Source organism: Sorex araneus, chromosome 2 (assembly GCF_027595985.1).
Source record: "Sorex araneus isolate mSorAra2 chromosome 2, mSorAra2.pri, whole genome shotgun sequence".
NCBI classification, from domain to species: domain Eukaryota; kingdom Metazoa; phylum Chordata; class Mammalia; order Eulipotyphla; family Soricidae; genus Sorex; species Sorex araneus.
In genome coordinates this window covers 19,844,539-19,872,199 of record NC_073303.1, presented here as the reverse complement: position 1 = coordinate 19,872,199, position 27,661 = coordinate 19,844,539, and the positions used below count along the sequence as shown (strand labels likewise).

The 27,661-nt window shown below is 47.4% G+C and overlaps 1 protein-coding gene across 1 annotated transcript; it reads left to right on the top strand.

Moving 5' to 3' along the window:
* Positions 1–1,015: 1,015 nt before the first annotated feature.
* MYLIP (myosin regulatory light chain interacting protein) lies at positions 1,016–25,164 on the top strand. Its single transcript, XM_055128960.1, has 7 exons — positions 1,016–1,275; positions 2,381–2,571; positions 18,121–18,306; positions 19,955–20,152; positions 20,848–21,012; positions 22,992–23,412; positions 23,583–25,164. The coding sequence occupies exons 1-7, from the start codon at positions 1,189–1,191 to the stop codon at positions 23,670–23,672; spliced, it is 1,338 nt and encodes a 445-aa protein (XP_054984935.1). The 5' UTR covers positions 1,016–1,188; the 3' UTR covers positions 23,673–25,164.
* The last annotated feature ends 2,497 nt before the right edge of the window (positions 25,165–27,661 follow it).

Genomic DNA, 27,661 nt, shown 5'->3' with positions numbered 1-27,661 from the left:
GCGGAGCTCAGCGTACTGTTAAGAACTGGGAGCTTCAAAGAAATGAGGTCAGTTTTCCTAGGGCCGCAGGCTGAAACCCCATCTTCGCAATCCTGTAAAGAAATCAAAGAGCTGAGTAATGAATTGGCAAAGTGAACTACAGTAAGTGGGCGAAGAGTTGTAACCTTTAATTATTAATCGCTGCTATTGAGGTTACACTTCGTCTTCCTTTCGAAGATTAAGAACTTTACCTTTAAGGTGGGATAACATCTGGTGGCCCGGGAGAACCGACCCGCGGCGCAGCTGCTTCTCAATGTTCAATGAACGCGCGATAGGATGGGCAACCTGAGGACCTTAAACGGGATTTTGATTTTGCACCAGGAGAGGTTTCCGAGAGAAGCAGGCTAGATTCAGCTGCCTGGCTTATTCAAGGGCAGAAAACTTTTACACTCCGATTTTATTTTCCCAATGACTCGGTCGAAAACGAGCACGCCTTGCAGACCCCAGCGGCGAATAGTTTTCTTCGGGCTGCTTCCCTTTCCTTTCTGCTCGCACGTCCCGAAATGCGTGGAGTCGCAGCGACCCAAGGCAGGCTTCTGGAGGAACAGCTTGCAAGCTTTTGATCATTGCAAATTCAGGGCTCAGACAGAAAGGCGTCCCCCCGCGTCTCGGAGCCCCAGGCGCTTGCTAGCTCCAAGCAGCGTCGCCCAGCGGGCAGAAGCAGCGGGTGCTTCCCCGAGGCGCCCCCCCCCCCCTTCTCCTCCTTTTCCACCTCCTCCTCCTCCTCCTCCTCCTCCTCCTCGCAGCACCCGGCACCCTCAAGCTGCCACCACCCCCGGCGGCCCGAGGGAACTCAGCCGGCGCGAGGAGGCGGGGCCGCGAGCGTGTGGGCGCTGCTATTGGCCGGCGCGGCAGCGGAGGAGCGGCGAGGGCGCCGTGATTGGCCGGGGCCCCGGCCAAAGGGGGCGGAGCCGCTATAAGAGAGGAGTCGGCGTCGCTGCACGGGCAGTCGGGCGGCTGGAGTGCGGCGCCGCCGCGGACGCTCGGGCAGCCGGCGGGCGGCGGGCAGCGCGCGGCGGCCGCGGGGGGCGCAGGCCGAGGGGCTGGCAGGGCCGAGCGCCGGCGAGGCTGCAGCCCCGCGCTCGCACGCACCAAAGAGGAGGCGGCTGCGGAGCGGCGGCGGCGGCAGCGGCAGCCGCGGCCCCAGCCATGCTGTGCTATGTGACGCGGCCGGACGCGGTGCTGATGGAAGTGGAGGTGGAGGCGAAAGCCAACGGCGAGGACTGCCTCAATCAGGTGAGGGCGAGCGGCCGGGCGGCGGAGGGGACCCGCCGCTGTCCCCCCGGGTGGCGGGAGGAGGCTCCCGGCTGCTGCTGCGGCGGCGGCGGCGGCGGGGATCGCGCCCCAGGCGTCCTGCCCGCGCCCCCTCCTCCCCGCCACCCCGCACCGCGGGCGTGGGGCGCGCGGTCCCCTCTCTGGCTCGCCGGGTCCACGCTGCGGGGGGACGGCGGGGGACGCGCGAGCGGCGGGGGCCTGCCCCGCAGCCCCCGCACTTTCCCGGAAGAAGGAGACGCCGCACACCTGCCGCAGGTGTTTTTTGTTTTTTGGTTGTTGTTTTTTTCTTTCTCTCTGCATCTGCAGGATACCCCCGCAGGGCCTGGGAGTGCCACCCGCGTCCGGGATGGGGTGGCTGGAGGGGGATCCGGGAGTCCCTCGGGTTCCTTGCAGGAGCAAGCCTGCCTTGGTGTCTGGCCGCTTCTCCCGTGGACCCTACACCTGCCTCTCCGGGTGGACGGTGGGGTGGCGGGTGAGGGGGTGACAGCCTCCTTCCTCCCGGGCTGGTCTTTGCAAGCGGTGCCTCGGGTGTCAGGCTGGGAGGGAGGGATCTCGAGGGAAACGCCGCGGCCACCCCCGGACCTGCCGGGTTTGGGAAATAAACCCCTGCCGAAGCTTCGCTGACACTTGTGGCATGTTTGCTCGGTGTGTTTGTTGTTGGGGGATCCAGATGGTTAAGATCGTCCAGCTATTAAGCTGCCAGATCAGCTGTGCAAGGCTGTGCGCGTGCAGGGAATTCCGGAGACTGGAATCCCAAGGAAAAGAGGCGTGGAACCCCCCACCCCCACCTTCCAGGCCTTTCTTTCTGGAAAGCTACTCAGGAGGACTCCCCTCTTCTCTCCTACCAGGGTCATGGCCCAGGTATTAAAGGAAGGGCGAGCTCTGCACCCCCAGCCTGCCCAAGCACTCCGTTCTGTTCATCCTGTCGACAACAGGCGTTTTAACACTCTGGGTTGAACTTTGTGAAAAGGTGGCAGGGATGCACCCCCTCAGCGGGAGATCTGGGATCTCCTGGGGTTGCATGGGCTGTTTGTTCATCCTTGCCTCATTCGTTTTTTTGTTTTAGGTGTGCAGACGGCTGGGAATTATAGAAGTTGATTATTTTGGATTGCAGTTTACGGGTAGCAAAGGGGAAAGCTTATGGCTAAATCTGAGAAACCGCATCTCCCAGCAAATGGATGGGTTGGCCCCATACCGGCTTAAACTCCGAGTCAAGTTCTTCGTGGAGCCTCACCTCATCTTACAGGAGCAAACCAGGTAAAGTGGCACAGGAATAAATCCATGCCCAATGGACCTTTGATATATATATATATATATATATATATGTATTTATGCACATATATACATATATACTTTTAAAATTTTCTCTCTCACTTATTTTTTTGGGGGGGGAGGTGTGGGGCCACACCCAGCAATACTCGGCTTGGTGCTGGGGATGGAACCAGGGTTAGCCATATGCAAGACAAATGCCTTCCCCAACTATACTAGCTCTCTGGCCCCACTTACATACAGAAGTCCAAGATCCTGTATCTTCCCAAAGGTGTTCACAAGCTAATGCATTGTGATATGGTGGGAGTTGCATTAAAACATAGAAGATTTGCAGGAAATCGCTGATTTTTGTTGCTGAGATGAGAGATATAATTGGCCTGTGGTTCATTTTCCAGTGTGTGTGTGTGTGTGTGTTTCCTTGTCTTTATACAAAATGCAAGAGCAGGACTGAGTTCTTAAAAACTCTTAAAATTAATGGCACATGGAAAAATAAGAAATAGGGGGGTGGGAGTGAGCCCCCAACTTCCTGAGAGCTGCATCTAATGCCCGATAGTAACCTCTGCCTCAGCTATGTTACTATAGGTCACTGTAGACTGTTTCAACAGAAAGCAGGAAACCAACGTTCCTCTTGAGTTACCTAAATTTGGTCAACATCTTCAGCCTAGTGTCAGATTACAGTGTGTAGCAAAGAACTCTGACTGAATGCAGAATTTTAAGTTTTTAAGTGTCCAGAAAACATGCTAAGAGAGCATTTTTAAGGCCCATATAACTGATCTCCACCCCCACAGATACATTGTAGATGGCTGTTGCGTTTAGATTATGAAACTTATCTCTTCTAGGAAAACCACAAGATGTGGCAGACAACTGGAATGTGTTTTTCTCTTTTAAACGGACAGTATGTTTTCTGGCCTGCACTTAATGTTTTTCTCAAGGATAAACCAAACTAGAAAACTAGGATTTAGTGGTTCTTGTTGAGATTCAAGAGTTCTAAATCACATGGTGGGAAGCACAAATATTTAAATAGTATATTTTGAGTCAAAATACTAATGTTTTCCACAACCATTAACTTGGAAATTTGCCACACACACACACACAGAAATGTGAGTGTGAAAACTGTCATACTGAGTAAACAGTACCTTGTGAGAGATTTTAATTTGTCATTCTTTTGTTTACCAGAAGACTGATAGAACATCTTGAAATGCTGTTTATTTAAATTTGAAATCCCTGCTTTATCTTTTTATGGAACTTTAAATGATGAGAGAAATGTTCAGTTTGGTTCATGAAGGAAGTTCGTACGTTGAGTTCTTAGTGCTCCAGAAAATGTCTTGCAGTAATTTGATTTTTTTTGTTGTTGTTTGGTCTCTTCTTGAGGGGAGGCACCCCCATCGTGTTTACGAATTAATCCAGGTTCTGCTTTCAGGAATCAGTCTCACTGGGCTCGGGGGACCATATGGGGTGCTGGGAATTTATTCCAAGTTGGCTGCATGCAAGGCAAGTGCCCTGCACACTGTATTATCACTCCAGGTCCTGTTGTTATGTTTTGCTTCGTTTGGGGACCATACCTAACAGTGCTCAGGTCTTACTCCTCGCTGTGCTGTGGGGTCCCTTCTGGTGTGATTCCAGGTACCTTACGTGGTGCTGGGAGTTGAACCGGGGATGGCTGTGTGAAAAGTCAACACCTTAACCCCTGAACTATCTCTCCAGCCCCTCACAAATTCATCATTTGAGCTGCCAAAGCTTGGAGGATTGAATACCTCATTTAAACAATAGCTCACTTAAATAATAGCTATGATCGTAATACATTTATTTTATGGAATGCCTATAGTTTTTAAGTGTTATTCTATATGTTCTTTAACTTGTCTTTTCCCGTAATGGAGTTAATAGCTATTATCGAGCCCATTTTTTTTTCATGCAAGAAATAGAGACATTTTATGAATTAGAGCTGGAGTCATATTCCCTGCTTCATAGACTCAATTGACTGACTCTTGAGATTCACAGTTAATACCTCCCAGAGACTGCACGGGTCTACTTAAAGTAGGGAATTTTAATACCTCTTAGAAATCTTATTGAAAAATTAGTGTGATTTGAATTTTGACTTGCTTTTAAAATGATGAATTCTACTTGTTTCTGTGGAATTGTCTGAAATACAGATTTTTCAGAAGATACCACCGAAAGTTCATAGAGCATGGCATTTAAATAGCTAATGAAAGTGGTTTGTAATTAGCATTTGTGCCTTTAATTGGAATGTGAATTGTGATGGGTCTCACTTACTTACAATTAGCATTGTTTTTATGAGCATGATACCACAGAACAAAAATGCTTATTTTCCCTAATGTTGTTACCACGATGAAGCTGGTGGACATATTTTTGCTGCTTTCTGTATGAACAACTTGTAATAAAATGTCATGCAAATAAAAGTAGAGCTGTTTGTGTTGTAAATAAACTTAACTCTGCCAGTCCAGTTACGAGGGGGGTGATCTTTTTATTGTCTTAAGTCAAGTCGTGAGGGAACATTTACCATACTGAAATTGCCAGGCAGGTTATTAAATGGGGCTAAAATGTCTTGGCCAAGTTGTCCTCTGTGGACAATTAAAGCAGCTTGCTCAGAGGAGAGCTGGTCTAACAGGAGGGGGCAGTGAGTGTATTTATTCATATCACATTAGCAAGTCCAGCATGAGAATGAGGGACAAGGAGTAAAATGTGTTCCTAATAGGGCGAGAGACCCTGCATGCTAAGGTGGATAGACCTGGCATTCTAGGATGAATGGACCCTGCGTTCCAGGGGGGAGACCCTCCATATGGGTTAGACCACCCATGCTAGGGTGGGTAAACCTGGCATGCTAGGACATTGACCTTGCACCCTAGGTCTGTGTTTGCCACCAGCTACCATGGTACATACACTCAAATCTCTCTTCTATAAAAAATAACTTTCGGGGCTGGAGCAATAGCACAGCAGGGAAGGCGCTTGCCTTGCACTCGGCCAACCTGGGTTTGATTCCCAGCATCCCATATGGTCCCCTGAGCATCGCCAGGAGTAATTCCTGAGTGCATGAGCTAGGAGTAACCCCTGTGCATCGCCAGGTGTGACCCAAAAACAACAACGACAACAAAACTTTCCTGGGCCCAGAAAGTACAGTGGGTAGTATATGACCTACAAAGGTTGGCTCCTTGTGCCCTCCCCCGCCCCCCCCATGTGGTCCTCCAGCCCTCCAGGAGTGATTCCTGAGTGCAGAACCAGGAGCGGGCTCTGAGTATCACCAGGTGTGGATCAAAACAAAACAAAATCAGAAAAAAAATTAAATATAATTACCTGGAGCTAGAGCAGTGCACGTGGCCAACCCAGGTTCAATTCCTGTCATCCCATAGGGTGCCCTGAGCACTGCCAGGAGTAATTCCTGAGCACTACCAGGTGGGCCCCTAAACAAACAACAACAGTAATAATAATCATAACTTTCCCCCTTGGTTTCTGTTCTCTCTATATATCATTTCCATGATATTTTCCTAAATACATTTCTCTGAAGAACAGGAAAAGAAACTGTCAAAGGCCCATTAGACTCGGTAGATTGTTAATCCTAGCTCTGATTGGGCCTAGTTGTGGATTTGGTTCTTTACCCAGCTTATCGTGTTTGCGCTTGACTGGGAGTCTGAACAGGAACTAGAGAGCGTTGTTTGGATTCAGCTGGCACCTTTCAGAGACGGAGACAGCAGGTATTTTCAGCAGATGTTTTGCCATGCTAAGGATTAAAACCAAAATTGAAACTGGCGTATGCTGGAAGTAACTCTGAAATAAAAATGAATTCTTGTCTTCCAAAGGCACTATTTTTTTTTTTCATAGCAATTCAGGCCAGATTTTGTCAACATTTTCAAAACCAAAGATTAGAGAATTATATGCTTCATCTTTAGAAATGGTAATTACACCATGCACTGCCAATAAAAATCTTTTCTTTTTTCCTCCTGACTTTGTCACATTTTAGCAGATTTCCATGGACTTCGCTAGGGAGGAACGTGCTTAGTTAAGACTCACTGAAATTGAATTCTCTTTCCCAGAAAACTACCCATATAGGAGGGCTCCGCAAGTCTTGAATTAAAAGTTTGTAGAAATGCTGACATCTGGGAAGCTGAGTCTCACCAATAAGTTCAGGTGGCGAAGCACTGAGTTTGATTGATCCCCAGTTGAGTCTCACAATCCTTCAGATCCTGGCTCAGTCATTGCTCCTCAGAGATAGCTCTTCCGAGGCCTCCCAGGGAGAGTAAACTCTTCTAAGACGTTGTGTGACTTTTCCTCCTACCATTTAATGAGCACATGATGCTGTGCATTTACTTAGGCAACGATTTACAGTCAGTTACTCTCATAAAGTCTGGTAAGTAGGGAGCTTATCAGCACCGTATCCCCAGAGTCTAGCAAGTGCCTGGTAGATAAATATATGTTGATGCAACGCATTAAGACTGAGGAATAAATTTAATCAATTTAAATGATGCTGATAATGGTTTTCTTATAGGTAACAGAATGGTTTCTGGCTTGCTTTCATACCTCGGAAAGTGAGACTATACAGGAAATCCCACCATTTAAAAAATACAGCAATAATTATTCTGTTAAGAATTTGCGCACGGTATTTAACATTCTTTTGCTTCTTTTCCTTCACCCCTCCCACCTCACCCCAGGCCACTTTTTTTATTGTGGCTGCACTGGTGCTCTCTCTCCAGTCCTTAATGCTTTTATCTCTGACCAAAATGAAGGACCACCACGTGCCTAAGACTTTTTTTAAGTTCTGATCTTAAGAGACGGTAATTATGCCACCTGATGCTGTCGGGGGGGTCATGGGGGGGTGGAGAGGAAAGAGGTGGGCAACGCATGTGTTTTGGGCTACTCCTGAAAGTGCTCAGGGTTTACTCCTGAAGGACTTTAGGGATGGCTTAGAACTCAGGTCAGCAGTGTGCAAGGCAAGCGTACTACCCACTAGACTATCGCTCCGGCCCCAGAAGTTCTTATGGTTTACAACTATAGTCTTTATCTAATTTCAACTAATTTGTAGGCCCTGACTACTTTTAAACTATTAAACATAGTTGTTCCCTGTGCCCTATAACAAAATCACTTAGTCCCATGAAAGTCTAGAGGCGACATCACCGATACTCAAAGCCCTAATGACACTTGAAGACTATGTAGGCAGAGATGATATGATTATCGCAAACCAATTCACTGTTGAATCACCTTGTCTGTGGCCAATGTCAGGAGTCACGTTCAAAGTCTTTGAAAATGCTCCCCACACCGGCAAAGGTGGCACACGTCAGCCACCTTTATGTGTGATCCAGAGCGTGGGCACATTCTGATAGACGCTGGAGTAACATATTTTCCTATCAGCAAGGCATCATTCATGTTCTCTGTATCAAACAAGAAGGGAACCATACATTTCTTTTGCATGTCCAAAGACAAAATAGGCCCAAAGAAAGTTTTTAAAATGTTGAGACCTATCTGTGTTGTATTTTCAAATAAATTACTAAATTTCTGATCTGTGATTGAGTTTCGTTCTTCTCTTACAGGGAATAGAGGGTTGGAGTCTTAAGTTGCATGGTGCCTACTTAGCGTTAGTTTGAGAGGTGACAGCAATGGAATGTAGGGCCAGGAACATGCAAGGCTTGGGCTCTTGAATCACAAAGGTTGTTTCTTTTCATGTGGATTTTAGTGACTGAAGCGTTAGCACAGCAGGTAGGGCATTTGCCTTGCATGCGGCCTACTGATTCCTCTGTCCCTCTCGGAGAGCTCGGCAAGCTACCTAAAGTATCCTGCCTGCACAGCAGAGCCTGGCAAGCTCCCCGTGGCGTATTCAGCATGCCAAAAACAGTAACAACAAGTCTCACAATGGAGACGTTACTGGTGCCCACTCGAGCAAATCGACGGGACAACAGTGCTACAAGTGCTTTAGTGACTATTCTATCAGGCCACCTTCAGTCTTTTGGGGCTTTGTTGTTGTTAGGTTTTTTTGTTTTGTGGCCACATTGCTGGTGCTCAGAACTTAGTCGTGACTGTGAGAGCAAGGATCACTCCTCAGGATATCACTTTATGGGGTGCCGGGGATCAAACTTGGGTTGACCTCATGCAAGGCAAAAACCCCTGCTCACTGTACTGTCCCTCTGGCATCTTTCATCTCTTTGTGAACATCTGATACTTATGTTTGTATGAGCTACGCAAAGAACTCTGAGAAATGGATTTTTATGTAACCACGGTGCTAATTTTGAGTGTGTCATCTTAGCTAAAATCTGAATATTTAGTAGGCACTGAGGGTCAGACGAGGAGGTGAGCTTCAGGGCCACCAGCTTTGCCCTCCCCCTTCTAGACTGTTGGAAAGATTGTCATTGAGACTTTAAAAAATACTCTGGTATCTGTATTTTTTGTTCATCGTAAATTTTGTTGGGGAGCTTCACCTGGCTGTTCTCGGGGTGTACTCCTGACTCAGTGCTCAGAGCTCACTCCAGGCAGTGCTTGGAGGCATGGTGTCAGAGAGTCTGAACTGGGGTCCACCGCACTCAAGCACCTTACCTCCTGTACTATTCAAGGACCCCATTGAATAAAAGATGATTTTAACTCTAGCATGCTCTTTGTATCAGTGACATGTTCCCTTTTAGTACTGGAGAGTAATAAAATACAATTTCACTGTGAAGAGTAACATTCGTGGTGTGAATGCACTGTTGATGTATCTATATTGCGATTGGTGAAAACTTGTTTTCCAATCATTTGGGATAAAAACGCTATAAACAGCCTTCTGGGCTTTTTTTTTTTTTTTTTGGTAGACATGTGTTTTCATTTCTCTTGCATAAACAAGTAAGAATGGAATATGTGGGTCGTAGAGAAGCTCAGCATTCCATTTTTTGAAGTACTTGCTAGACTTTTTCCCCCGAAGCGAGTTTAACCTCCCTCCCCACCAGTTTCTCCCAGTCCCTGCTGACCTCCTGGTGGCTTTGTTATCCTTTTAATTTGCATATTTCTATTGATGAAATGTCAAATACTGTTTTTTCACATGTTAGTGTGGCTTTCAGACATCTTGTGAAATATCTGCATGTTCATTTCTGTTGTTGCTTTATTTTTGAATCCTACAAATGATTTATATGTCCTTCATCTCAGTCTTTTTTCTTTATATATATTTTTTTATTCTTTTATAGGATCACCATGTCATCCCAGTCTTGATTAGAGGCTCTGTAAACAAGTTTGCTCGTGTGCCTTGCCTGTTTCCTTGAGTTCTGTTCACTCACTTTTTATTTCTCTTTCCCATGGTTTTCTGCATCCGGAGAATCTCTGGGGGATTATTCTTATGAACGAAGCACACCTCATGGTGATCAGGGCATGATCCTTGCTCTGTGCTTGGGGGTCACTTCTGGTGGACTTGGGGCACTATAGGTAATGCCAGAGGTGGAACCCAGGTCGGCCACGGGAAAGGCTAGTGCCTTCTACTGTCATATCACTCTGGCCCAACTCCCCCCAAGCGGTGAAGAGATTCTGCTGTGCTTTATTTGTATAGTCACGTGACGTAGCTTTAACATTTAGGCCTGTGGTCCGTCTTGAACTGATTTTTGTTTCCTGAAATTTTAGATACCCAACAGAACTGAAACACTCTCAGCAGCAGTTCTGTTTTGATTTGATAGTTTTAAATAGAACTTGGCAGTCAGTTTAGTTTAAAATAATCTGATGTGGTTAGTGACTCACTGGACTCAGGCGAGCAAGCACATGGGGAGGTGGGGTGCGGGCTTGAGGGGACCCAACTGGGTGAAGGACCCACCAGCCATCACTGATCACCGCCCGCTTGTCATTGCTTCAGGAAGGAGTACAATTCAGTCACGGGGGTCTTTTAAAACAGCTCTTTGGCCATCCTAAAGATGTTTTAGCTTAGTTCCTTACATTTTGAGTTTCATAATGACTCTGAACGTAATTATTTTACATTTGTCTCACGACTTGTTCAAAGTGGTGGAACAAGTCACGGCTGGAGAGATAGTACAGTGGGGAGGGCGCTAGCATTGCAGGCGGCCGACTTGGGTTCAGTCCCCTGTATCCCATATGGTCCCTGAGCACCACCTGCATGGTGAGCACTTTGCTGAATGCAGAGCCAGGAGTAACCCCTCTGAGCACCACCCAAAACACAAAAACAAAACAAGTCAAAAAAGGAAAAAAAAAAGGGGGGTGTAACAAGGTGGTTCACTCAAGGGCAATAACTGGGGAGAAATTCTGGGAAAGAGCAGAGAGCTCTCCTTCAGATGGGTTGGTGAAAAGTCTGCTCAGATTGGGAGATTTCTTGGAAACAAGTCAGTGTTTAGAGGAAAGCTCTCAGATTACATACAGGTTGGTTTTTTTTTTATTTTTTATTTTTAACTATTTGTAAAACTGTGGACAGGAATTCATTTGTAAGATAGAGTAATGGCTCAGTGAACTGGAGCACAGGTAGAAGGTCAGGTCTGATCCCCAGCACTACATGGTCCTCCAAGCACTGAGCCAGGAGTAACCTCAAACACTGCTGGTGTGGCCTCAAACTTGTCACTTGTCACTTGTCATCCCATTGCTCATCGATTTGCTGGAGCGGGCACCAGTAACGTCTCTGTTGTGAGACTTGTTACTGTTTTTGGCATATTGATTATGCCACAGGGAGCTTGCCAGGATCTGCCGTGCAGGCAAGATACTCTTGGTAGCTTGCTGGGCTCTCCAAGAGGGACAGAGGGATCAAACCTGGGTCGGCCACGTGCAAGGCAAACACCCTACCCGCTGTGCTATTGCTTCAGCCCGTGACCTCAAAACCAAATAAGAATAGAGGAAGTTTAAAATACTTTGAATCTAAATATATATTAATAATATCTTACTCCTTTTAATTAAAAATTAACATACCTTCCCTTCCTCCCCCCAGTATTCTGTGAGGCTCAGTGAGTATGAAGTCATTTTGTACCCATGATTGGAAGTCGTGAGTTAGTCAGAATGTTTTCCTGGAGCTCCCAGAGGTGATCCATGAATTGAGCATTTTCTTAATAAACTGAAACTTGAGGAATCACAAAACCCAGGGTGAAACTAAAAGAGAATGCTTAGAAAACACACTCTAATATATGTTTGTGTGTGTGTGTGTGTGCGTGTGTACTAGGCTGGAGTGATAGCACAGCAGGTAGGGTGTTTGCCTTGCACGTGGCCAACCCAAGTTTGATTCTTACGTCCCTCTCAGGGAGCCCGGCAAGCTGCTGAGAGTATCCCGCCCTCACAGCACAGTCTGGCAAGCTACAGTGGTGTATTCGATATGCCAAAAACAGTAACAACAAGTCTCACAACAGAGACGTTACTGGTGCCAGCTCAAGCAAATAATCGATGAGCAACGGGATGACAGTGATAGTTTTATATATATATGGTGGCTGGAGCAATAGCACAGCGGTTGGGTTTTTGCCTTTCACGCGGCTGACCCGTTTTCCATTCCTCTGCCCCTCTCGGAGAGCCCGGCAAGCTACCGAGAGTATGGAGCCCGCACAGCAGAGCCTGGCAAGCTACCTGTGCATATTGAATATGCCAAAAACAGTAACAATAAGTCAATGAGAGATGTTACTGGTGCCCGCTCAAACAGATCGATGAGCAACAGGATGACAGTGACAGTGATATATATATATATATATATATATATATACATATATATACACACATATATACACACACACGTATATACATGTATGTATTTGTGGTACATGTTCAAAGACATATGCCTAAGGTATGCACCTTACCTGCTGTACTATCTCTCCAGCCCCAATTTTTATGTTTGTTTTTTTGTTTTGAGGCCCCACCTGGCAATACCCAGGGCTTATTCCTGGCTCTGCACACAGGAATGACCCCTGATAGTGTGCAGGGGACTATATGTGGCGCCGGGGATCGAACCTGGGTTGGCCCCCTGCAAGGCAGGCACCTCACCCACTGTACTATCTCTCCGGCCTCAGTGTACGTTTCCCTAAGACAAAGACAGTGGGGCCAGCGATGCGGCACAGAGGCAGAGCACTTGCTTGCATGCGTGAAACCCTGGATTTCATCCTCCGCACCACAACAAAACAAAAGGAAGAAAGTTGGTTCTTTTCAAAGGATTTCATTTTGTGATTCAGCCACTATAATTCACCGCAGGCCCGGCTTCTCTGACCGCATCTGCCAAGGGCAAGGGAGACCCATAAACCAGACAGTCCCAGGGCAGAACCGTCCGGGGAAAATACTAGGAGAAAGCAAGCTTGCTACAGAAGCATCCTCTCTGGTGAGGCGTCTTCTTGGTCCTTGCTGTGTGGCCACACTCTGCCATCCTCTGCCTTGGAAAGAGCATCTTTGGGACAGCCTGCTGTGGCTCCCCCCCCTGCTCCATCAGAGAGCTTCCACGAACGTGCTGTGCCCCCCAACCCCACCCCACACCCCATCCCAAAGCCAGCCCGTGCCCCGAGGCGTTTTGATAGAAAAGCTTTCTTTGTGCCAACGGGCTGTAAGTGCCATCTCAAAAGAAAATGCCCGGTATGTTCACTCTGACTCCCAGGGCGGGCCTTGGCACTGAGACCAGGCATGACCAATGTTTGTTGACATGAAGTGAAACGTTGCTTTCATAGCCCAGAAAACTGCAAAATGAAGAAAGAGCCCAATCAGAGAGTTTCAGTAAACAGGAAATCTAGGAGACTTGTTCTGTTCTCGGGGTATGCCCAGGGCCCAGCCATGATGTGAAGCATGAGAGAAAGGCAGGATGCTCCCGCCCCCTTGTTTATGACCCACATGCCGGAGAGGATCCACGTTGTTACCTGGGACTGTCCCCCTGTTCATGGGACTGCTCTGTTCCTTGCCTTTGATTTTTTTGCAGCAGTCTTGAGATGCAGGTGAGCCTCCCTGGAACTAGCCAAAGGGAAGTGTGGCGTAAGAAATGGGAAAATTTTATTTTTGTTTTGTTTCATTGGTTTGTTTGGCTTGGGCGGGGGGGCTACACTCAGCCACGTTCAGGGCTTCCTCCTGGCTCTGCACTGAGGAATCACACCTGTCCTGGCACCATGTGGGATGCCAGGGATCGAACCCATGTCGGCAGCAAGCACCCATCCCATTGTACTATCTCTCCAGCCGCAGGAGGGCTGATCTTGAAGCTCTTCTGTCACTCGCTCTGTGAATTCTTTCGTTAAACAGAAGCTAGTCGCTAACTTTCTACCTGGGAAATAAGTTAAAAGTGCTTTCATGTAAACAGTAAATTGAGAATGCTTTTTTTTTTCCATACCTGTAATATATTTCAGCACGTAATCTCTCTTTGTGGAAGCATATATTCAAGTTTTCATTTTCTACTGACGCGCTGCCTGATTAATACAGAGTCGAAAGAATACGAACCAACAGGAAGTCTGCCAGGAATTTCACCAAAAAATGTTTCTGGGGGACCTACAGCAATATTGGGGTGCCAAGACTTGATGAGAATGCTAAACCCCACTCCTCAGATAGCTATTTTAAAACAAGTTATTTTTGTGGTTATTTTTCTTGCCCCAGTAGGAAACCCTTCCCAGTTCATCAGTATGTCAGAAATACTTTAAAGAGTAGCAGATGTTTGGATTAATAAATAACATCTCTCCCTTCCAGGGTCTTAGGCTTCCTTGCTCCGATTTCTTCATATGAGATTTTGAATAAAGAAGTATGATTTGGCAGGGTTAGGTCTTTTTTTTTTTTTTTTGATGTTTGGGTCACACCCGGCGATGCACAGGGGTTACTCCTGGCTCTGCACTCAGGAATTACTCCTGGCGGTGCTCAGGGGACCCTATGGGATGCTGGGATTCGAACCCGGGTCAGTTGCGTGCAAGGCAAACGCCCTACCCACTGTGCTATCACTCCAGCCCCGGTCATTTTAAATATTTATCATCATAGCTGGCTTGGAGCATTGAATTTAAACATCTCTTTGTTAAAGGAAGATTAATGGCGCTTGTCAAGCCAGTGTGTTGAGACGCTGAGTAGAATCCGTCATTCTGTGTCCAGCCTCACTTTCTCCTGCTGTCTTTTCGGGCCTTGCTGTGTTTCCCTTTGACACGGAGCATCTAATTCAAGACTAGTCGGTAGTCTCCGTGGCCTAGAGCGGTATTAAACAGTATCATGTTTGGTGCTCATGGGGGAACTGACCTCATGTATTTTTCAAAGCTTTACCACTAGCCAAAACTTGTTTGTTAATACAAAGGGGCAGAGTGTAGCATTTAAGCATGTGCGAGAGATATCACTGAAAGTTTTACCTAAACATCTGCCAGGGACAGATTGTGCCTGTGGCAGTGTATGTACTTGGTTTAGAATTTTGGGCAAAACAGAGCATCAGGTCATATTTGAAAAATCCCAGAAACGAAAGTATCACATGCTGATTTTTTAGTCAATGTGAAAATAGTGTTGTATACCATTAGGTCAGGTTCAAAGGACATGAAACTAGGGTGGGCTTCTGTACTAACTGCAGATAACGTGTAATTTTCCTGACATTCCCAGAGCGCCCTCATGTTTATGGTTCCTAAGAAGTCCGTTTATGTCTAGTTAAGGGGAGTATACCACATACTGTGAAATAGGACCATATCAATAACAGGGTAAGTCTCTGAATATATGGCCTTAAAATCAAAAGGAGAAGCAGCAAGTTCAGGCATGAATCTACTTGGTTTTCCTGGGAAGAGGAATTGCCCCTTTTCTGGGGCTTTGTGGTTGGAAAGGGGCAGGGCCAGATTCTGGAGAACAGAATATGCTAACAGTATATGCTACATATACAGTACAGTATAGGCTAACACACAGCTCTGGATCCAATGAGGGGAGGGAGGGCAGATTTGTTTTGCTGGTTTTTGTTTTGGAGCCATACCCAGTACCCAGGGGACCATGTATGTGGTACCCGGGATGCAACCCAGGCCTCCTGCACACAAAGCGTATGCTCTACCCTTTGCTCTGGAAGAATTCTGAAGGAATAGGACATTGATGGCAGCAAGCTACTTGCAAGGGAGATGAGCACAAAGTCTAGACTCAGCTTAGAGGCTGTTGTAAATTCCTTGGCAATTGAGGGCTACAAGAAAGACAGAGGAGGTAAAAATAAATAAATAAATCAATACAAAGAAGTTGGAGTTGGCTTTCAAGAGTTGACAGAGACAGATAAAGTTGGAAGAAAGTCCAGAGTCAAAATGCAATTTGGGGGGAAAGAATAAATGAGTCAGTGGTGTCCACAAGGGGGAAAAGGTGCATTTGGGGAGAAAGACCTTGAGAAAAAGTGGGTTTGGGCAGAAAGACCTTGGTCTGGAGCAGACAGAAACTGGAAGACAAACCAAGCATCCCAGTGAAGAGAATTGCTAGGCAGTTGGACGTTGGACTAGACTTTCTCGACTGAGAAGTTGGAGCTAAGGTGACAGATTTTCATTAAAGCAAGGACCTGAAGAGACCAGTACAGTGTTAAAATTGTTCTTTTTTTTTCTGATTCTTTCAAAGAGGCCCTGGAGAGAAAGCACAAGGATCAAAGTTCTTGCCTTCACATAGCTGACCCCGGTTTGATCCCCAACACCACATGTGATCCCCGAGCACTGTCAGGAGCGAGCCTTGGGCACGGGGTTGGGGCTAAGCCCAGGGGACTACTGGCTGTGACCCCAAACAAGGAACTTCTTATAATACAGTGGCCAGGGCCAGGGCAGCCAGCGGTCACGCGTCTGCTGTGCAGGAATGTGGCTGAGTCCCCAGCACCACCCACATGTTTACTGTGGTCTCAGCAGTGCTGCCATTGTGACCCCGGCAACTCGCAGGGAAAAGCACAACTAAGGGTGCAGGCACCTCCATCACATGTGCAGCCCAGGGCATCCCAGCAGCACCGAAGGGAAACAAAAAGGGGATATATGTATTTTTTAATTTTATTTTTATAAAGTTGTTCACAGTAATTTATTACATTCAGTATTTCCAATCCCACCACCATTACACTTTACCATCACCAATATTTCAGATTTTCCCCACCACCCAAGCCTGCCCAAATAGCAGGCCCTAAATAATTTATTTCATGTTACTTGCTATGAATAACCTGTTAAAAATGATCAAAGTTTCCTTTAGAAGAAAGTGTGTGGAAGATTGTTGTATCTCAGTCTGGAGCCTTTAAGCACTTGTATAAGAGATTACTAACGTGCTGTTACAGGTTGAGCCTTGTGTGCTATATCACTGTCACTGTCATCCCGTTGCTCATTGATTTGCTCAAACGGGCACCAGTAACGTCTCCATTGTGAGATTCGTTGTTACTGTTTTTGGCATATCAGATATGCCACAGAGAGCTTGCCAGGCTCTGCTGTGCTGGCGAGATACTCTTGGTAGCTTGCCAGGCTCTCCGAGGGGGGTGAGGAATTGAACCTGGGTCAGCTGTGTGCAAGGTGAATGCCCTACCTGCTGCACTATTGCTCCAGCCTGTGTACTTTTTATTGAGATCAGTTACTTTCTATTTGACACCCCGTCCAATGTGGTATGCCACTCCTGGTATATCAGTGGTATAGACTTTGAGATGTCACTCTAGAAGTTCTAAAATTGTAAATAGGTTGATAACAGCTGGAGTTAAGTTTTTAACTAGACTTTGGGACCCGGCAGCTTGTTGCTCTCTTCCTAGGTTTATTTGTGCATCTCTGGATCATGGCCATTAATGAGCTTATATGGCACCAGAGGCAGTTCCTGAGGATGACTGCCAGGCTATAGGGAGATGGGGGGAAGGGGCCCATTCCTGACTCCATGCAATCCTGGAGATTTCGGTCACAAGTCCCCCATACCTGAGTTTTCAGCAGATTCGCTCACAGATGACGCTCGTCTGAGCCTGTGGAGATCAGCCTGTGATTGAGTTCTGGAGGTTTTCGGCTGCCAGGGCTCTGTTGGGGTGGGTGAGCCCCACTGTCCACCCTCCTCCGAGCTGCCTGGGATATGAAGTTCAGCCGGGGCAGAGTCTGGAGACATGTCTGCAGGGGACATTCTTCTTAAAATAACCAATAGCAACGCAAAAAAAAACATGCACACTTATTTTATGTCTCGTAGCTTGAATGTCACTGGACTTAGATTTGTCTTAGGTTCTACTTTCTATTCCAGAGAAACAGAATTTGTTCGTTTTGCTGTTCAGGATGCAAAAGGTTCGGGGCTGGAGCAATAGCACAGCCAGCGGGTAGGGCGTTTGCCTTGCATGCCGTCCACCCGGGTTCGATTCCCAGCATCCCATCTGGTCCCCCACCAGGTGTAATTCCTGAGTGCAGAGCAAAGAGTAATCCCTGAGCATTGCCGGGTGTGACCCCCCCCCCCCAAAAAAAAAAGGATACAAAAGTTTCCTTCTTGGTCAGCTTTCTTGCGGAGACATTTTCTGTTGCTCTCTTGTCCCTGGTTAGGAGCAAGTGTGAAAACTGCTGAACCAGGGGCCAGAGCAAGAGAATATAGTAGGGAGGGCATTTGTCTTGCATGCGGCCCAGCTGGATTCCATCCCCAGCATCTCCAGTGGCTCCTTGAACCCACCGGGAGCCATCCCTGAGCACAAGAAAATGGTTAAATCTCGAGTCCCCGGGCCAGCCTCATTCTCGCCTTGCTCTGCAGGCACATCTTCTTCCTGCACATCAAAGAGGCGCTCCTGGCCGGCCACCTGCAGTGCCTCCCGGAGCAGGCGGTGGAGCTCAGCGCCCTCCTCGCCCAGACCAAGTTTGGAGACTACAACCAGAATACAGCCAAGTACAGCTACGAGGAGCTGTGTGCGAAGGTGCTCTCCAGCGCCGCCTTGAACAGGTGACAGCCCTGGTCATCTTCCCCCGTCCACCCAGGGCCCTTCTCAGAAGAAAGGGATCAATGGCGCACAGACAGATCACTTGCGAGATTGCCCACACTAACTCATTCTTTTCAAAGGATTCTTGACCTTTTCTCTGAGAGGGGTAGACATACAATATACGTTTAGTCGATACAGATAAGTCTTAAGAAATACTGTATGACGAGATCCTTTAGAAAAATCTCTTTTTGAGGACTGGAGAGAGAGCACAGCGGGTAGGGTGTTTGCCTTGCACGCAGCCGACCCGGGTTCGATTGCCATCATCCCATATGGTCCCCCGAGCACCGCCAGGAGTAATTCCTGAGTCCAAAGGCAGGAGTAACCCCTGAGCATCATCAGGTGTGACCCAAAAACAAACAAACAAAATCTCTTTGAAAAATGGAAATCAGCTAATAGAAAGTCCAACACGTGCCTGGATCTTTCCTTCATCCCCACGGGGCTTAGGAAACGAGGAGGCCCGCTTGGGCACCTTAGTTCTCTGTTCTTCCTCAGGGAAGTGCCCTGAAACGGAGTGAAATGATTTGAAACGGTTTGCACCTCCCAGTTCTGTGGGTCCGGAGTCTGCTGGGCACTTGATGGTGCTGTGGCTCAGCATCCTTCCCCGAGGCTAGAGCCAAGCTGCAGGGTGTGTGTGTTGGGGGGGGGGGGGAGATCAGTCCCTTCTCCAGGCTCCACAGCACGAGGAATCCACTGCTTGACTGACCCGTGGGGCTTGTCGGCAGGCCTCACCCCTTCCCACGAGACTCGGTCCGGGGCCGTTTCCTAACCCGGTAGCTGGCTCCACCCAAGCAGGGCATGTGGTCCGAGTCAGAGCAAGAGAAAACACCCTGGTGGGAAGTCCTTTGAACTCAGTCTCAGCTGCCAGTGTGATGTCACTTCTTCCGTTGACTCAGTACCCTGAAGGCAAGGTCTTAAAGTAGCTCGGGGGCAAAGGCCTTAGAGCGGGCGTGGAAGGAGGGAGGAAATCTGTAAGAATTCTATGAGAGGCACTTGGCCTCATAGCTAAAAAAGAACTCCTGTGTTTGTCAGCTGCAGCTGGTCTAACCCAGCGTTTCTCACCTAGCTCGCCCCTCCCCCCAGTAGAATATGCCAAGGGGTGGAAGGCACTAATGAAAATCATAGAAATGAAGGAACCATCGCATGAGATTCTTGGACCAATGGGTCCCGGTGGGGGAGATGGGACACAGAAAGGAAATAAGGTTGGAAGAGAGCCACAGTCAGATTAAAAAATAATAATAATAAGGTTGGAAGAGAGCCACAGTCAGATGAAAAATCAAAAAAAGGTTGAGATACATCAGTTAACCAATCCCTTATAGGTATGTGTTACAATGAAACTTACAAAGTAAATCTAGAAAAATACATGCAAAATTCCCACCTGTCAGTTTCTTACCCATGTCTGTTTCCGAGTTTGCTTTTATTTTTTCCTCCTGGGCCAGCAGCCCCCTGACTTGAGTGGTTGAGGTTTATGAAATGCCATGGGTCAGCTTGCCGATTAAATGCTTGAAGACTCCATGATCCACTCAGGAGCAGGGCGGGGGGGTGTCTGGTTCTCTCGAGAAACTGCCTCAGTCCACTCTCCTGCTGACCTCTCCATCTCTGGGCGCCCTGCAGCATTGTGGCGAAGCATAAGGAGCTGGAGGGAACCAGCCCGGCCTCCGCCGAGTACCAGGTTCTGCAGATCGTGTCGGCCATGGAGAACTACGGCATCGAGTGGCACTCCGTCCGGGACAGCGAGGGCCAGAAGCTGCTCATCGGGGTGGGCCCAGAAGGAATCTCCATCTGTAAAGATGACTTTAGCCCAATGAACAGGTAACCCTCGGGTTGCTTTGTCACGTGTCGCCTGTCACAGTTCTGACCGTGAAAGTGGAACCGGAAGCTGTCCTAGATCGTCATCTCTTTAGGAATGAACCATTGTCTCACTCCTAACAAACAGTCTATATTTTTTTATAAAAAAAATTTTTGTGGGGCCAAAGTGGTATAAATTATGAAATGTTTTTCAAACAAAGAAAAATGTCAAACAAACAAAAATTACAGAATGTTTGTCATAATGTTGCACAAATGTTGTCGCGTAACAATATTGGCATGCATGTTGCATAACATTTGCAGTGTTGCATAAATGTAGCACACTGCAGACCTGGGTTCTATCCCCCTATCCCCAGTATCCTGTATGGTCCCCAGAGCACCGCCAGGAGTGATTCCTGAGCACAGAGCATCGCGGGTGTTTCTCCCCAAAATAAGTAAAATAATCATTTGTGTACTGATGTCGCACAGTTGAGTGTTTCAAATTAGTTGCTGCTAGAAGAATCACACACAGACACAGATGCACACCCAGTTCCCTATTCCTCCACTCCCTATTCATCCTCTCCCGTTCCCCACCCCGCATGTCCCTGTCTGTAGCGAGGGCATAGTGCTTAGATGCGAGGCTGAATGTGATTCCTCTCCCAGAGCTTCTGGGGCCAGGTTTCTCCTCCTGCGTTTGACACCTTTCTCTTCCCATCCCCCAGGATAGCTTACCCCGTGGTGCAGATGGCCACCCAGTCCGGAAAGAACGTGTATCTGACTGTCACCAAGGAGTCTGGGAATAGCATCGTGCTCTTATTTAAGATGATCAGTACCAGGGCGGCCAGCGGGCTCTACCGGGCCATCACGGAGACACACGCTTTCTACAGGCACGTATTGCTCTGTACCCCACAGGGTGGAGGCTTTCAGGGGACAGCAGGCTCCTGCGGATGGATTGCTGTGTCCATGCATCCTGGACAGCCTTTGGGAAATCAGCTGCTGTCAAACATTTCGGTTCTGCCAGTGGCACCAGCGACGTCCCTGGCGTTCTTATCTGCAGCGGCCGCCTTTCCCACAAAGTGCGTGTCCGTGCCCAGCCAGTCACATTCCGCTGCTTATCTCGTCCCGTATTCTCTCAGCACCGTCCTCTCCCCCAGACAGACAATTCCGAGTGGCCGGGTCTCTGCGCATGTCCCTGCCGTTTCCCGCCTGGATGATAAACACCCACTTTCCTTCCTAGCTGCAGCCTCGCCTCAGAGTGTGTGTGTGTGTGTGTGGGGGGGGGGGGGCTGTTTGTTTCATTGTAGGTTGGTTTTTTTTCATTTTTTATCTTTTTGATATGGGCGAACGACTTGGCTCCGTGCTCAGGGGTCATTTCTGGCAGTGCTCTGGGAACCCTACGAGGTGCCAGGGATTGAACCTGGGTCATCAGCCATGTGCAAAGCAGGTCCTTTCCACCCTCTCTGGCCCCCCGAGGTAAGCCATTTTTAATACTACTCCCCCCTCTTTAGGGGGTTGCTGTCAGAATTGCAGTTTGATGCAAGTGTTTGGAAAATCCCAGCTAAGAAACGTTTTGGTTTCTTTATTCGGGGGCCATCCCAGAAGCTCCAGAGCTACTCCCTGCCCTCCGCCAAGGGGTTCACCTCAGCCATGAGATGCTGGGGCTCTAGCCTGGGCCTCCTGCATGCAGAGCATCACCTCAGCTCACTGAGGGATCCTTCAGCCCTAAAGCCAGGAAAACTTTGTTTACTGTAGCACTGTCCTCCCGTTGTTCATCGATTTGCTCCAGCGGACACCAGTAATGTCTCCATTGTGAGACTTGTTGTTACTGTTTTTGGCATATCCAGTATGCCACAGGGAGCTTGTCAGGCTCCGCTGTGCGGGTGGGATATTCTTGGTAGCTTGCCGGGCTCTCCAAGAGGGATGGAGGAATCGAACCCAGCTCAGTGGCGTGCAAGACAAATGCCCTACCCACTGTGCTATTGCTCCAGCCCTTGTTTTCTGCACCTTGGATATTTAATGCCACAATAAAGATAGGCACATAAATCTTTTGGATTTAGTGATTGTGTCATCTTTGGATAAATGCTTGAAAGCAGAATTGATGGGTCCTATGATAGCTCCATTTTAAATTTTTGTGTAGGAACATCCTGACTGTTTTCCACAGGAGCTGCTTCAGTTTACATTCCCACCAACAGTCTATGTATAAGGGGGTTCCCTCTTCTTCATGTTTTCGTCAACAGTTCCTGTTTCTTTTCATAATATTTTGTAATATTTCTAATTTTTAATATTTTTTCATTTATTTTTATAATTGAATCACCATCAGATATACAGCCACAGCGCTGTTCATGATTGAGTTTCAGTCATCCACTGCTCCAGCACCCGTCCCTTCTCCAGTGCACATTTCCCACCACCAATGCCCTGTTTTCTTTCCTCCCCACCCCCACAGCCTGCCTCTGTGGCAAAGCTAAGAAAGTTTCATTGGCAAAAAGCCTTCGCATTTTTCATATGAAAGTAGAGGCGAATGGTGGTGCAAAATAAAAACTCAGTTGAAACGTTGACTATAAAGCCAAGACATTAAAGGATCTCTTTTTCTTGCCCAAGCTGCTTGGGGCTCTAGCTGCCAGCCAGATTGGTGCCCCCTCCCGGGCTGGTCCATGTTGGCACGTGAGTGGCACAGGGAGAAACCCTGGAACACTTAACACAGAGAAAACGTGTATATGCACCTGTTGTTTCCAGGCAACGTGCAGGTCACGAGAGTCCTCCCTTGTGACCTGCACATTGTTCATTCCCTGCGGTGGTGGCTGGGAGTGGGGGTTGGCCTGACTCGGGGGTGCGGCCGGTCCTGAGGTGCCCGCCTTTCCGTCCGCAGGTGCGACACGGTGACCAGCGCCGTCATGATGCAGTACAGCCGGGACCTGAAGGGCCACCTGGCCTCCCTGTTCCTCAACGAAAACATCAACCTGGGCAAGAAGTACGTGTTCGACATCAAGAGGACGGCCAAGGAGGTGTACGACCACGCCCGGCGGGCCCTGTACAACGCGGGCGTGGTGGACCTGGTCTCCCGGGGCGACCGCAGCCCGCCCAGCTCGCCGCTCAAGTCGGCCGAGCACGGCCGCGGCTGCCGCAGCTGCGAGGGCCTGAGCTGCCAGCAGAGCCGCGCGCTGCAGGAGAAGCTGCGCAAGCTGCGCGAGGCCATGCTGTGCATGCTGTGCTGCGAGCGCGAGGTCAACTCGGCCTTCTGCCCCTGCGGACACACCGTGTGCTGCGAGCGCTGCGCCGCCCAGCTCCAGGTGAGGCGCGGGCCGGGGGCCGGGGGTGGGGGTGCACATGGGGCAGGGGGCGCGCACGAGCCAGATCTCTAGCCCGGGAGAATTGGGCCCAGTGCTTAGTCCCGAGGGAGTCCAGGGGAGCCCCGCAGGACTCTGCGCCCTCAAAGGTGTCCTGTGGCTTCTCCTTGCAGTCGTGCCCGGTGTGCAGGTCGAGGGTGGAACATGTGCAGCACGTCTATCTCCCCACACACACAAGCCTTCTCAACCTGACTGTCATCTGATCCGAGGGCGCGGACCCGGCATGCCGGGCGCCCTCCACGAACAGGCGGTGAAACTGTCAAGACTCTGGACTGCAGAGAAGAAGTCCTCCAACGCCGGTTGGCCATGCCACGTTTGAAGAGACCACGACCACACCTCACCGCGCCCGTGTCCCATGCAGAGTCAGCTCCTTCCACCTGGAAGAGGTCTGGGACAGGGACGCACACCTTCCTCGGACTTCCATGGGTTTATATGGTCCAGTAATTAAGGGACGCGTGACATCTTGGACGCCGCTTTAGTGACAACACAGCCAGGAAGTGGGTAAAATGGATGTGATTCTCCTTAATGGTTTCCCCGAGGTAAGTTTCCTCCCGGAGACCAATTTTGTAAGCATTAGGTGTTCAACTTTTACTCAGTTCTTTTTTTTTTTTTTGTACGGTCACGGAGCGCCAAACATTTTTTAATAAGGGGGAAAAAAAAATCTTTCTTAGAGAAATAGTCGTTTTAATATTACTTCTGGTTTTATAACTTGTTCAAGAATGATTGGAAGGCTAAACATTTCAAAATCAATTCTGTGACTTTTACAACATTGACAACAAAGGTGTCGGGTCTGAACCAGTCTAGGTAGTGGAGAACAGCGAATTTAACGTGGGCTGCCTCAGTTTCTCCCCTCTTCCCCCACCCCCTCCACCCACACCCCATTGCCACCTCGCCTCTTAATTATCAGATGCTACCAGTTGGGTTACATGATTTGCAAGGAGTCATCAAACACTCCTCAGGCCTCTTGAGTTAGTGGAATTTTTTTCTTTCTTTTTTTTTTTTCAATTTCAAGACGGAAAAGGAAACGTGTATTCCTTGGGGAGGAAAAGCACTACTTGCTGAGATGATGTTCCTTGGTACAAACCAGGTTGGTCTCCTGTTCTCCCGAGCACTCTAGCTTCACCTGGTGCAGTTCCTTTGCTTGAGCCTATCAAGCCTTTTACAGCCTTATCATAAGTTTTGTAGATATTGTAAATTTTTTTAAATTTTTTTTTATTTTTTAGTAAATGCTTACATGTTAATAACTTCCATTGTCCCCTCCATATGTGTTCAGGGGCTTGGTTTTTTTGTTTGTTTGTTTGTTTCTAGTTTCTTCATTGTGTTTTCCACTCCCACCTGGGCATTTTTTGGATGCTGGTCAGCTTGTGAGTTTTCTAGGCCGTTGGGAAACCGAGATGACCTTATGGGTGCAATACTAGCTGAGTTAAAGCTAGAAACCTACACTGTCACTTTACTGAGATTTCTGAGTATGCTTTTCATATTGCCTTAATGTAGCAGTAATGTGTTGATGCATTTGTTTCTTTGCACAGACATTTTGTCAAATATTAAAACTCTACTTTTTTATGGCACATATTAGCATATAAGCCTTTATTTCAAGAGGTATTTATTTTTTCACTTGTAAAATGTTTCCACATAAAGGATATACTAGAGGGCATCTGTCTTTTATATTCCAGATAATAAAGACTTAAAAGCAAACGGTGTCTGTATTGTGGCATTTCTTGTCATTTAAACCTGTTTCATTCATTTAAAAGACAAGAGCTTAGCGGGGATCTTACTTGGTCCTATGTGGAAAACTCTTGAATAGATTTAGGGCCCTGGCTCTAAACACACAGGATACTCACCCAGTTATCCATTCATCTTTGTTGTCTTGCTGCGTTCATGAGATGTTGGTGAAATGGAGTTAGACACTATATGCAAAATACACACGAGCAGATGATGAAAGTAAAACCTGGAAAGGGAACAAAATGGAACTGGAGACAGAAAGCAATGGTGAAGTTGAACGTTAATCTAAAGGCCAGAAGGTGGCCCAGAGCTGGAGCAGAGGCCTGGCTTGCAGGGGCTCCGAGGTCAGTCCCCAGCATCCCTGGAACTAGCAGTACCGCACTGCCAGGCTTGAGTACTAAACCATCAGGCCCACATAGCCCCCTTGATATCACCAGGAGGGACCCCTGTGCTCCCTGAGAACTCCCTGGGAACCACACCTCCCCTCCAAAAAAGAAAGTTAACTTAGACACCCAGAAGTTACTGCTAGTGTGTTTGTGTGTCAGTACATACAGTGAGGGTTGGTTTAGAGGCTGGCAGAAATAAAAGCATGCAGGAGGTGCCAGGACATAGAGATACCAGTGCACTCATACATGTTGTTAAGAAATAGCCTGGAATACAAAGCACACTGCACATAATATATGTAAATGATAATTATCTGTAGCAATCAGAGGAAGTAATTTCAATTGCAACCAAAGTTTAGTTCAATACAATTATTTCAAGTAAATAATCATTTTAATTGAGAGATGGGGATTTATTTTTCACTTTCTGTACCTCAGTTAATAAGTCTTCCACCAATTTCTGGGTATCAACTCATTTGTTCACTCAAGTCTTTTTATTTTTGTGAGCACCTACTGACTTTTGCCAAGCACAAGATCAATGCCAGTGATCAAAACATAAGCATGTTTACATACAGTTTGTAATATGTATTAATTCCCCCCATATAGTTAAATAATATTCATTGCATCGTAACAGTGTATCGCTATATGATGTTATCACAACATCTTAGATGATGTTCTCAAAAGACAAGCCAGATATATGGAAGGAAGAAAAGATTGATGGATGAAGGATACACAAAGGATTGATGATAGAAGGAGGGTGGATGGATGGATGGATGGATGGATGGATGGATGGATGGATGGATGGATGGATAGATCACATCTCCATAAATGGATATAAAAGTATACTCACCCTACTAGGCTCTCCTCAGCCCAGAGACTATCAATAATAACCACTATATTCCAAGTCTAATAGAACTATAGGGAAAATACACTGGAGGCACATAAAATATTGATGAATTTTGCTCAGGGCTCCAAGGAAGGGAGCTTCATCCAGAACTTGCATTATAGTTGGGCTTTGTCAAGTGAAGTAAGTTGAACTTTGTCAAGTGACGTATACCATGTGCAGGGATAGGTTGTAGTGTGGTGGGCGGGACCATCAGTGCTATCCATAAAGTGGTAAGTAATACGGCACTGAAGAAATGTGGTGAGGACCTTCAATTTGAGTTTACATTTCGACTTGGTTCTCCTCTGCTTTTGGAATAATGTTTGAGACAGGCTAGTGGCAATCAGCTTTGGATTTTATGCAGAGAACCCCTACCACAGAGGAACGAAGGCACAGAATTTCATTTTAATCATACCTTTCATTCTCTGATATGAAAAAAATTAGACCAAAAGACTTTAAAAGCAGGCATCTATATTGAGACAAGTCATATAAAACACCTGTTTCTAACTTAGAAAAGACTAGCAGTGACAACTGAATGTGTTTGAAGAAGATGCATTTGAGACATTTGGTAACCAGCCAACCTGGAATAGGTTAGAAACTTGGGTTGGAATTTTAGAGCATGGTAAAAGTGGAAAAGAAGCCATGTGTAGCCATAACATTTCATGATATTTGAGGACATGGCAATGTAAAAAAGTCATCAATAGGGAAAATACTGAAGGGGAGAGAGAAAAAAGTAGCAAAGGAAACCTTGAAATGACCTACCCTAAAGTGGGTGGTGCAACTGTGAGCACTGTAGCACTGTCGTCCCATTGTTCATTGATTTGCTTGCGTGGGCACCAGTAACATCTTCATTATGAGACTTGTTACTGTTTTTTGGCATATCGAATACACCACGGGTAGCTTGCCAGGCTCTGTCGTGCGGGTAAGATACTCTCGGTAGCCTGCTGGGCTCTCCGAGAGGGATGGAGGAATCGAACCCAGGTCGGCCACGTTTGTCTAAAGACAGACAAAGGGATATGGGAAAACCAAGAGACTGATAACTAAACCAGGGACAACTTGAAATAGGCAGGTGACCTATGTCAAAGTGGAAGTGCAGAGAAAAGGTCACAAAGTGTGACCATGTTGGGACACTTGGGGGCTTGGGGATGTCCCTTTTGAGACCTAAAAATACACAGAGCTGGGGCCGGAGCAACAGTACAGCAGGTGG

What these genes read in the sequence shown, in the direction of transcription:
- MYLIP (XM_055128960.1), top strand. Translation starts at nt 1,189, where the DNA reads ATGCTGTGCTATGTGACGCGGCCGGACGCGGTGCTGATGGAAGTGGAG. An exon ending in ATCTTACAGGAGCAAACCAG is followed by an intron (nt 2,572 to 18,120) that starts GTAAAGTGGCAC and finishes CTTGCTCTGCAG; the next exon opens with GCACATCTTCTTCCTGCACA. An exon ending in TCCAGCGCCGCCTTGAACAG is followed by an intron (nt 18,307 to 19,954) that starts GTGACAGCCCTG and finishes GGCGCCCTGCAG; the next exon opens with CATTGTGGCGAAGCATAAGG.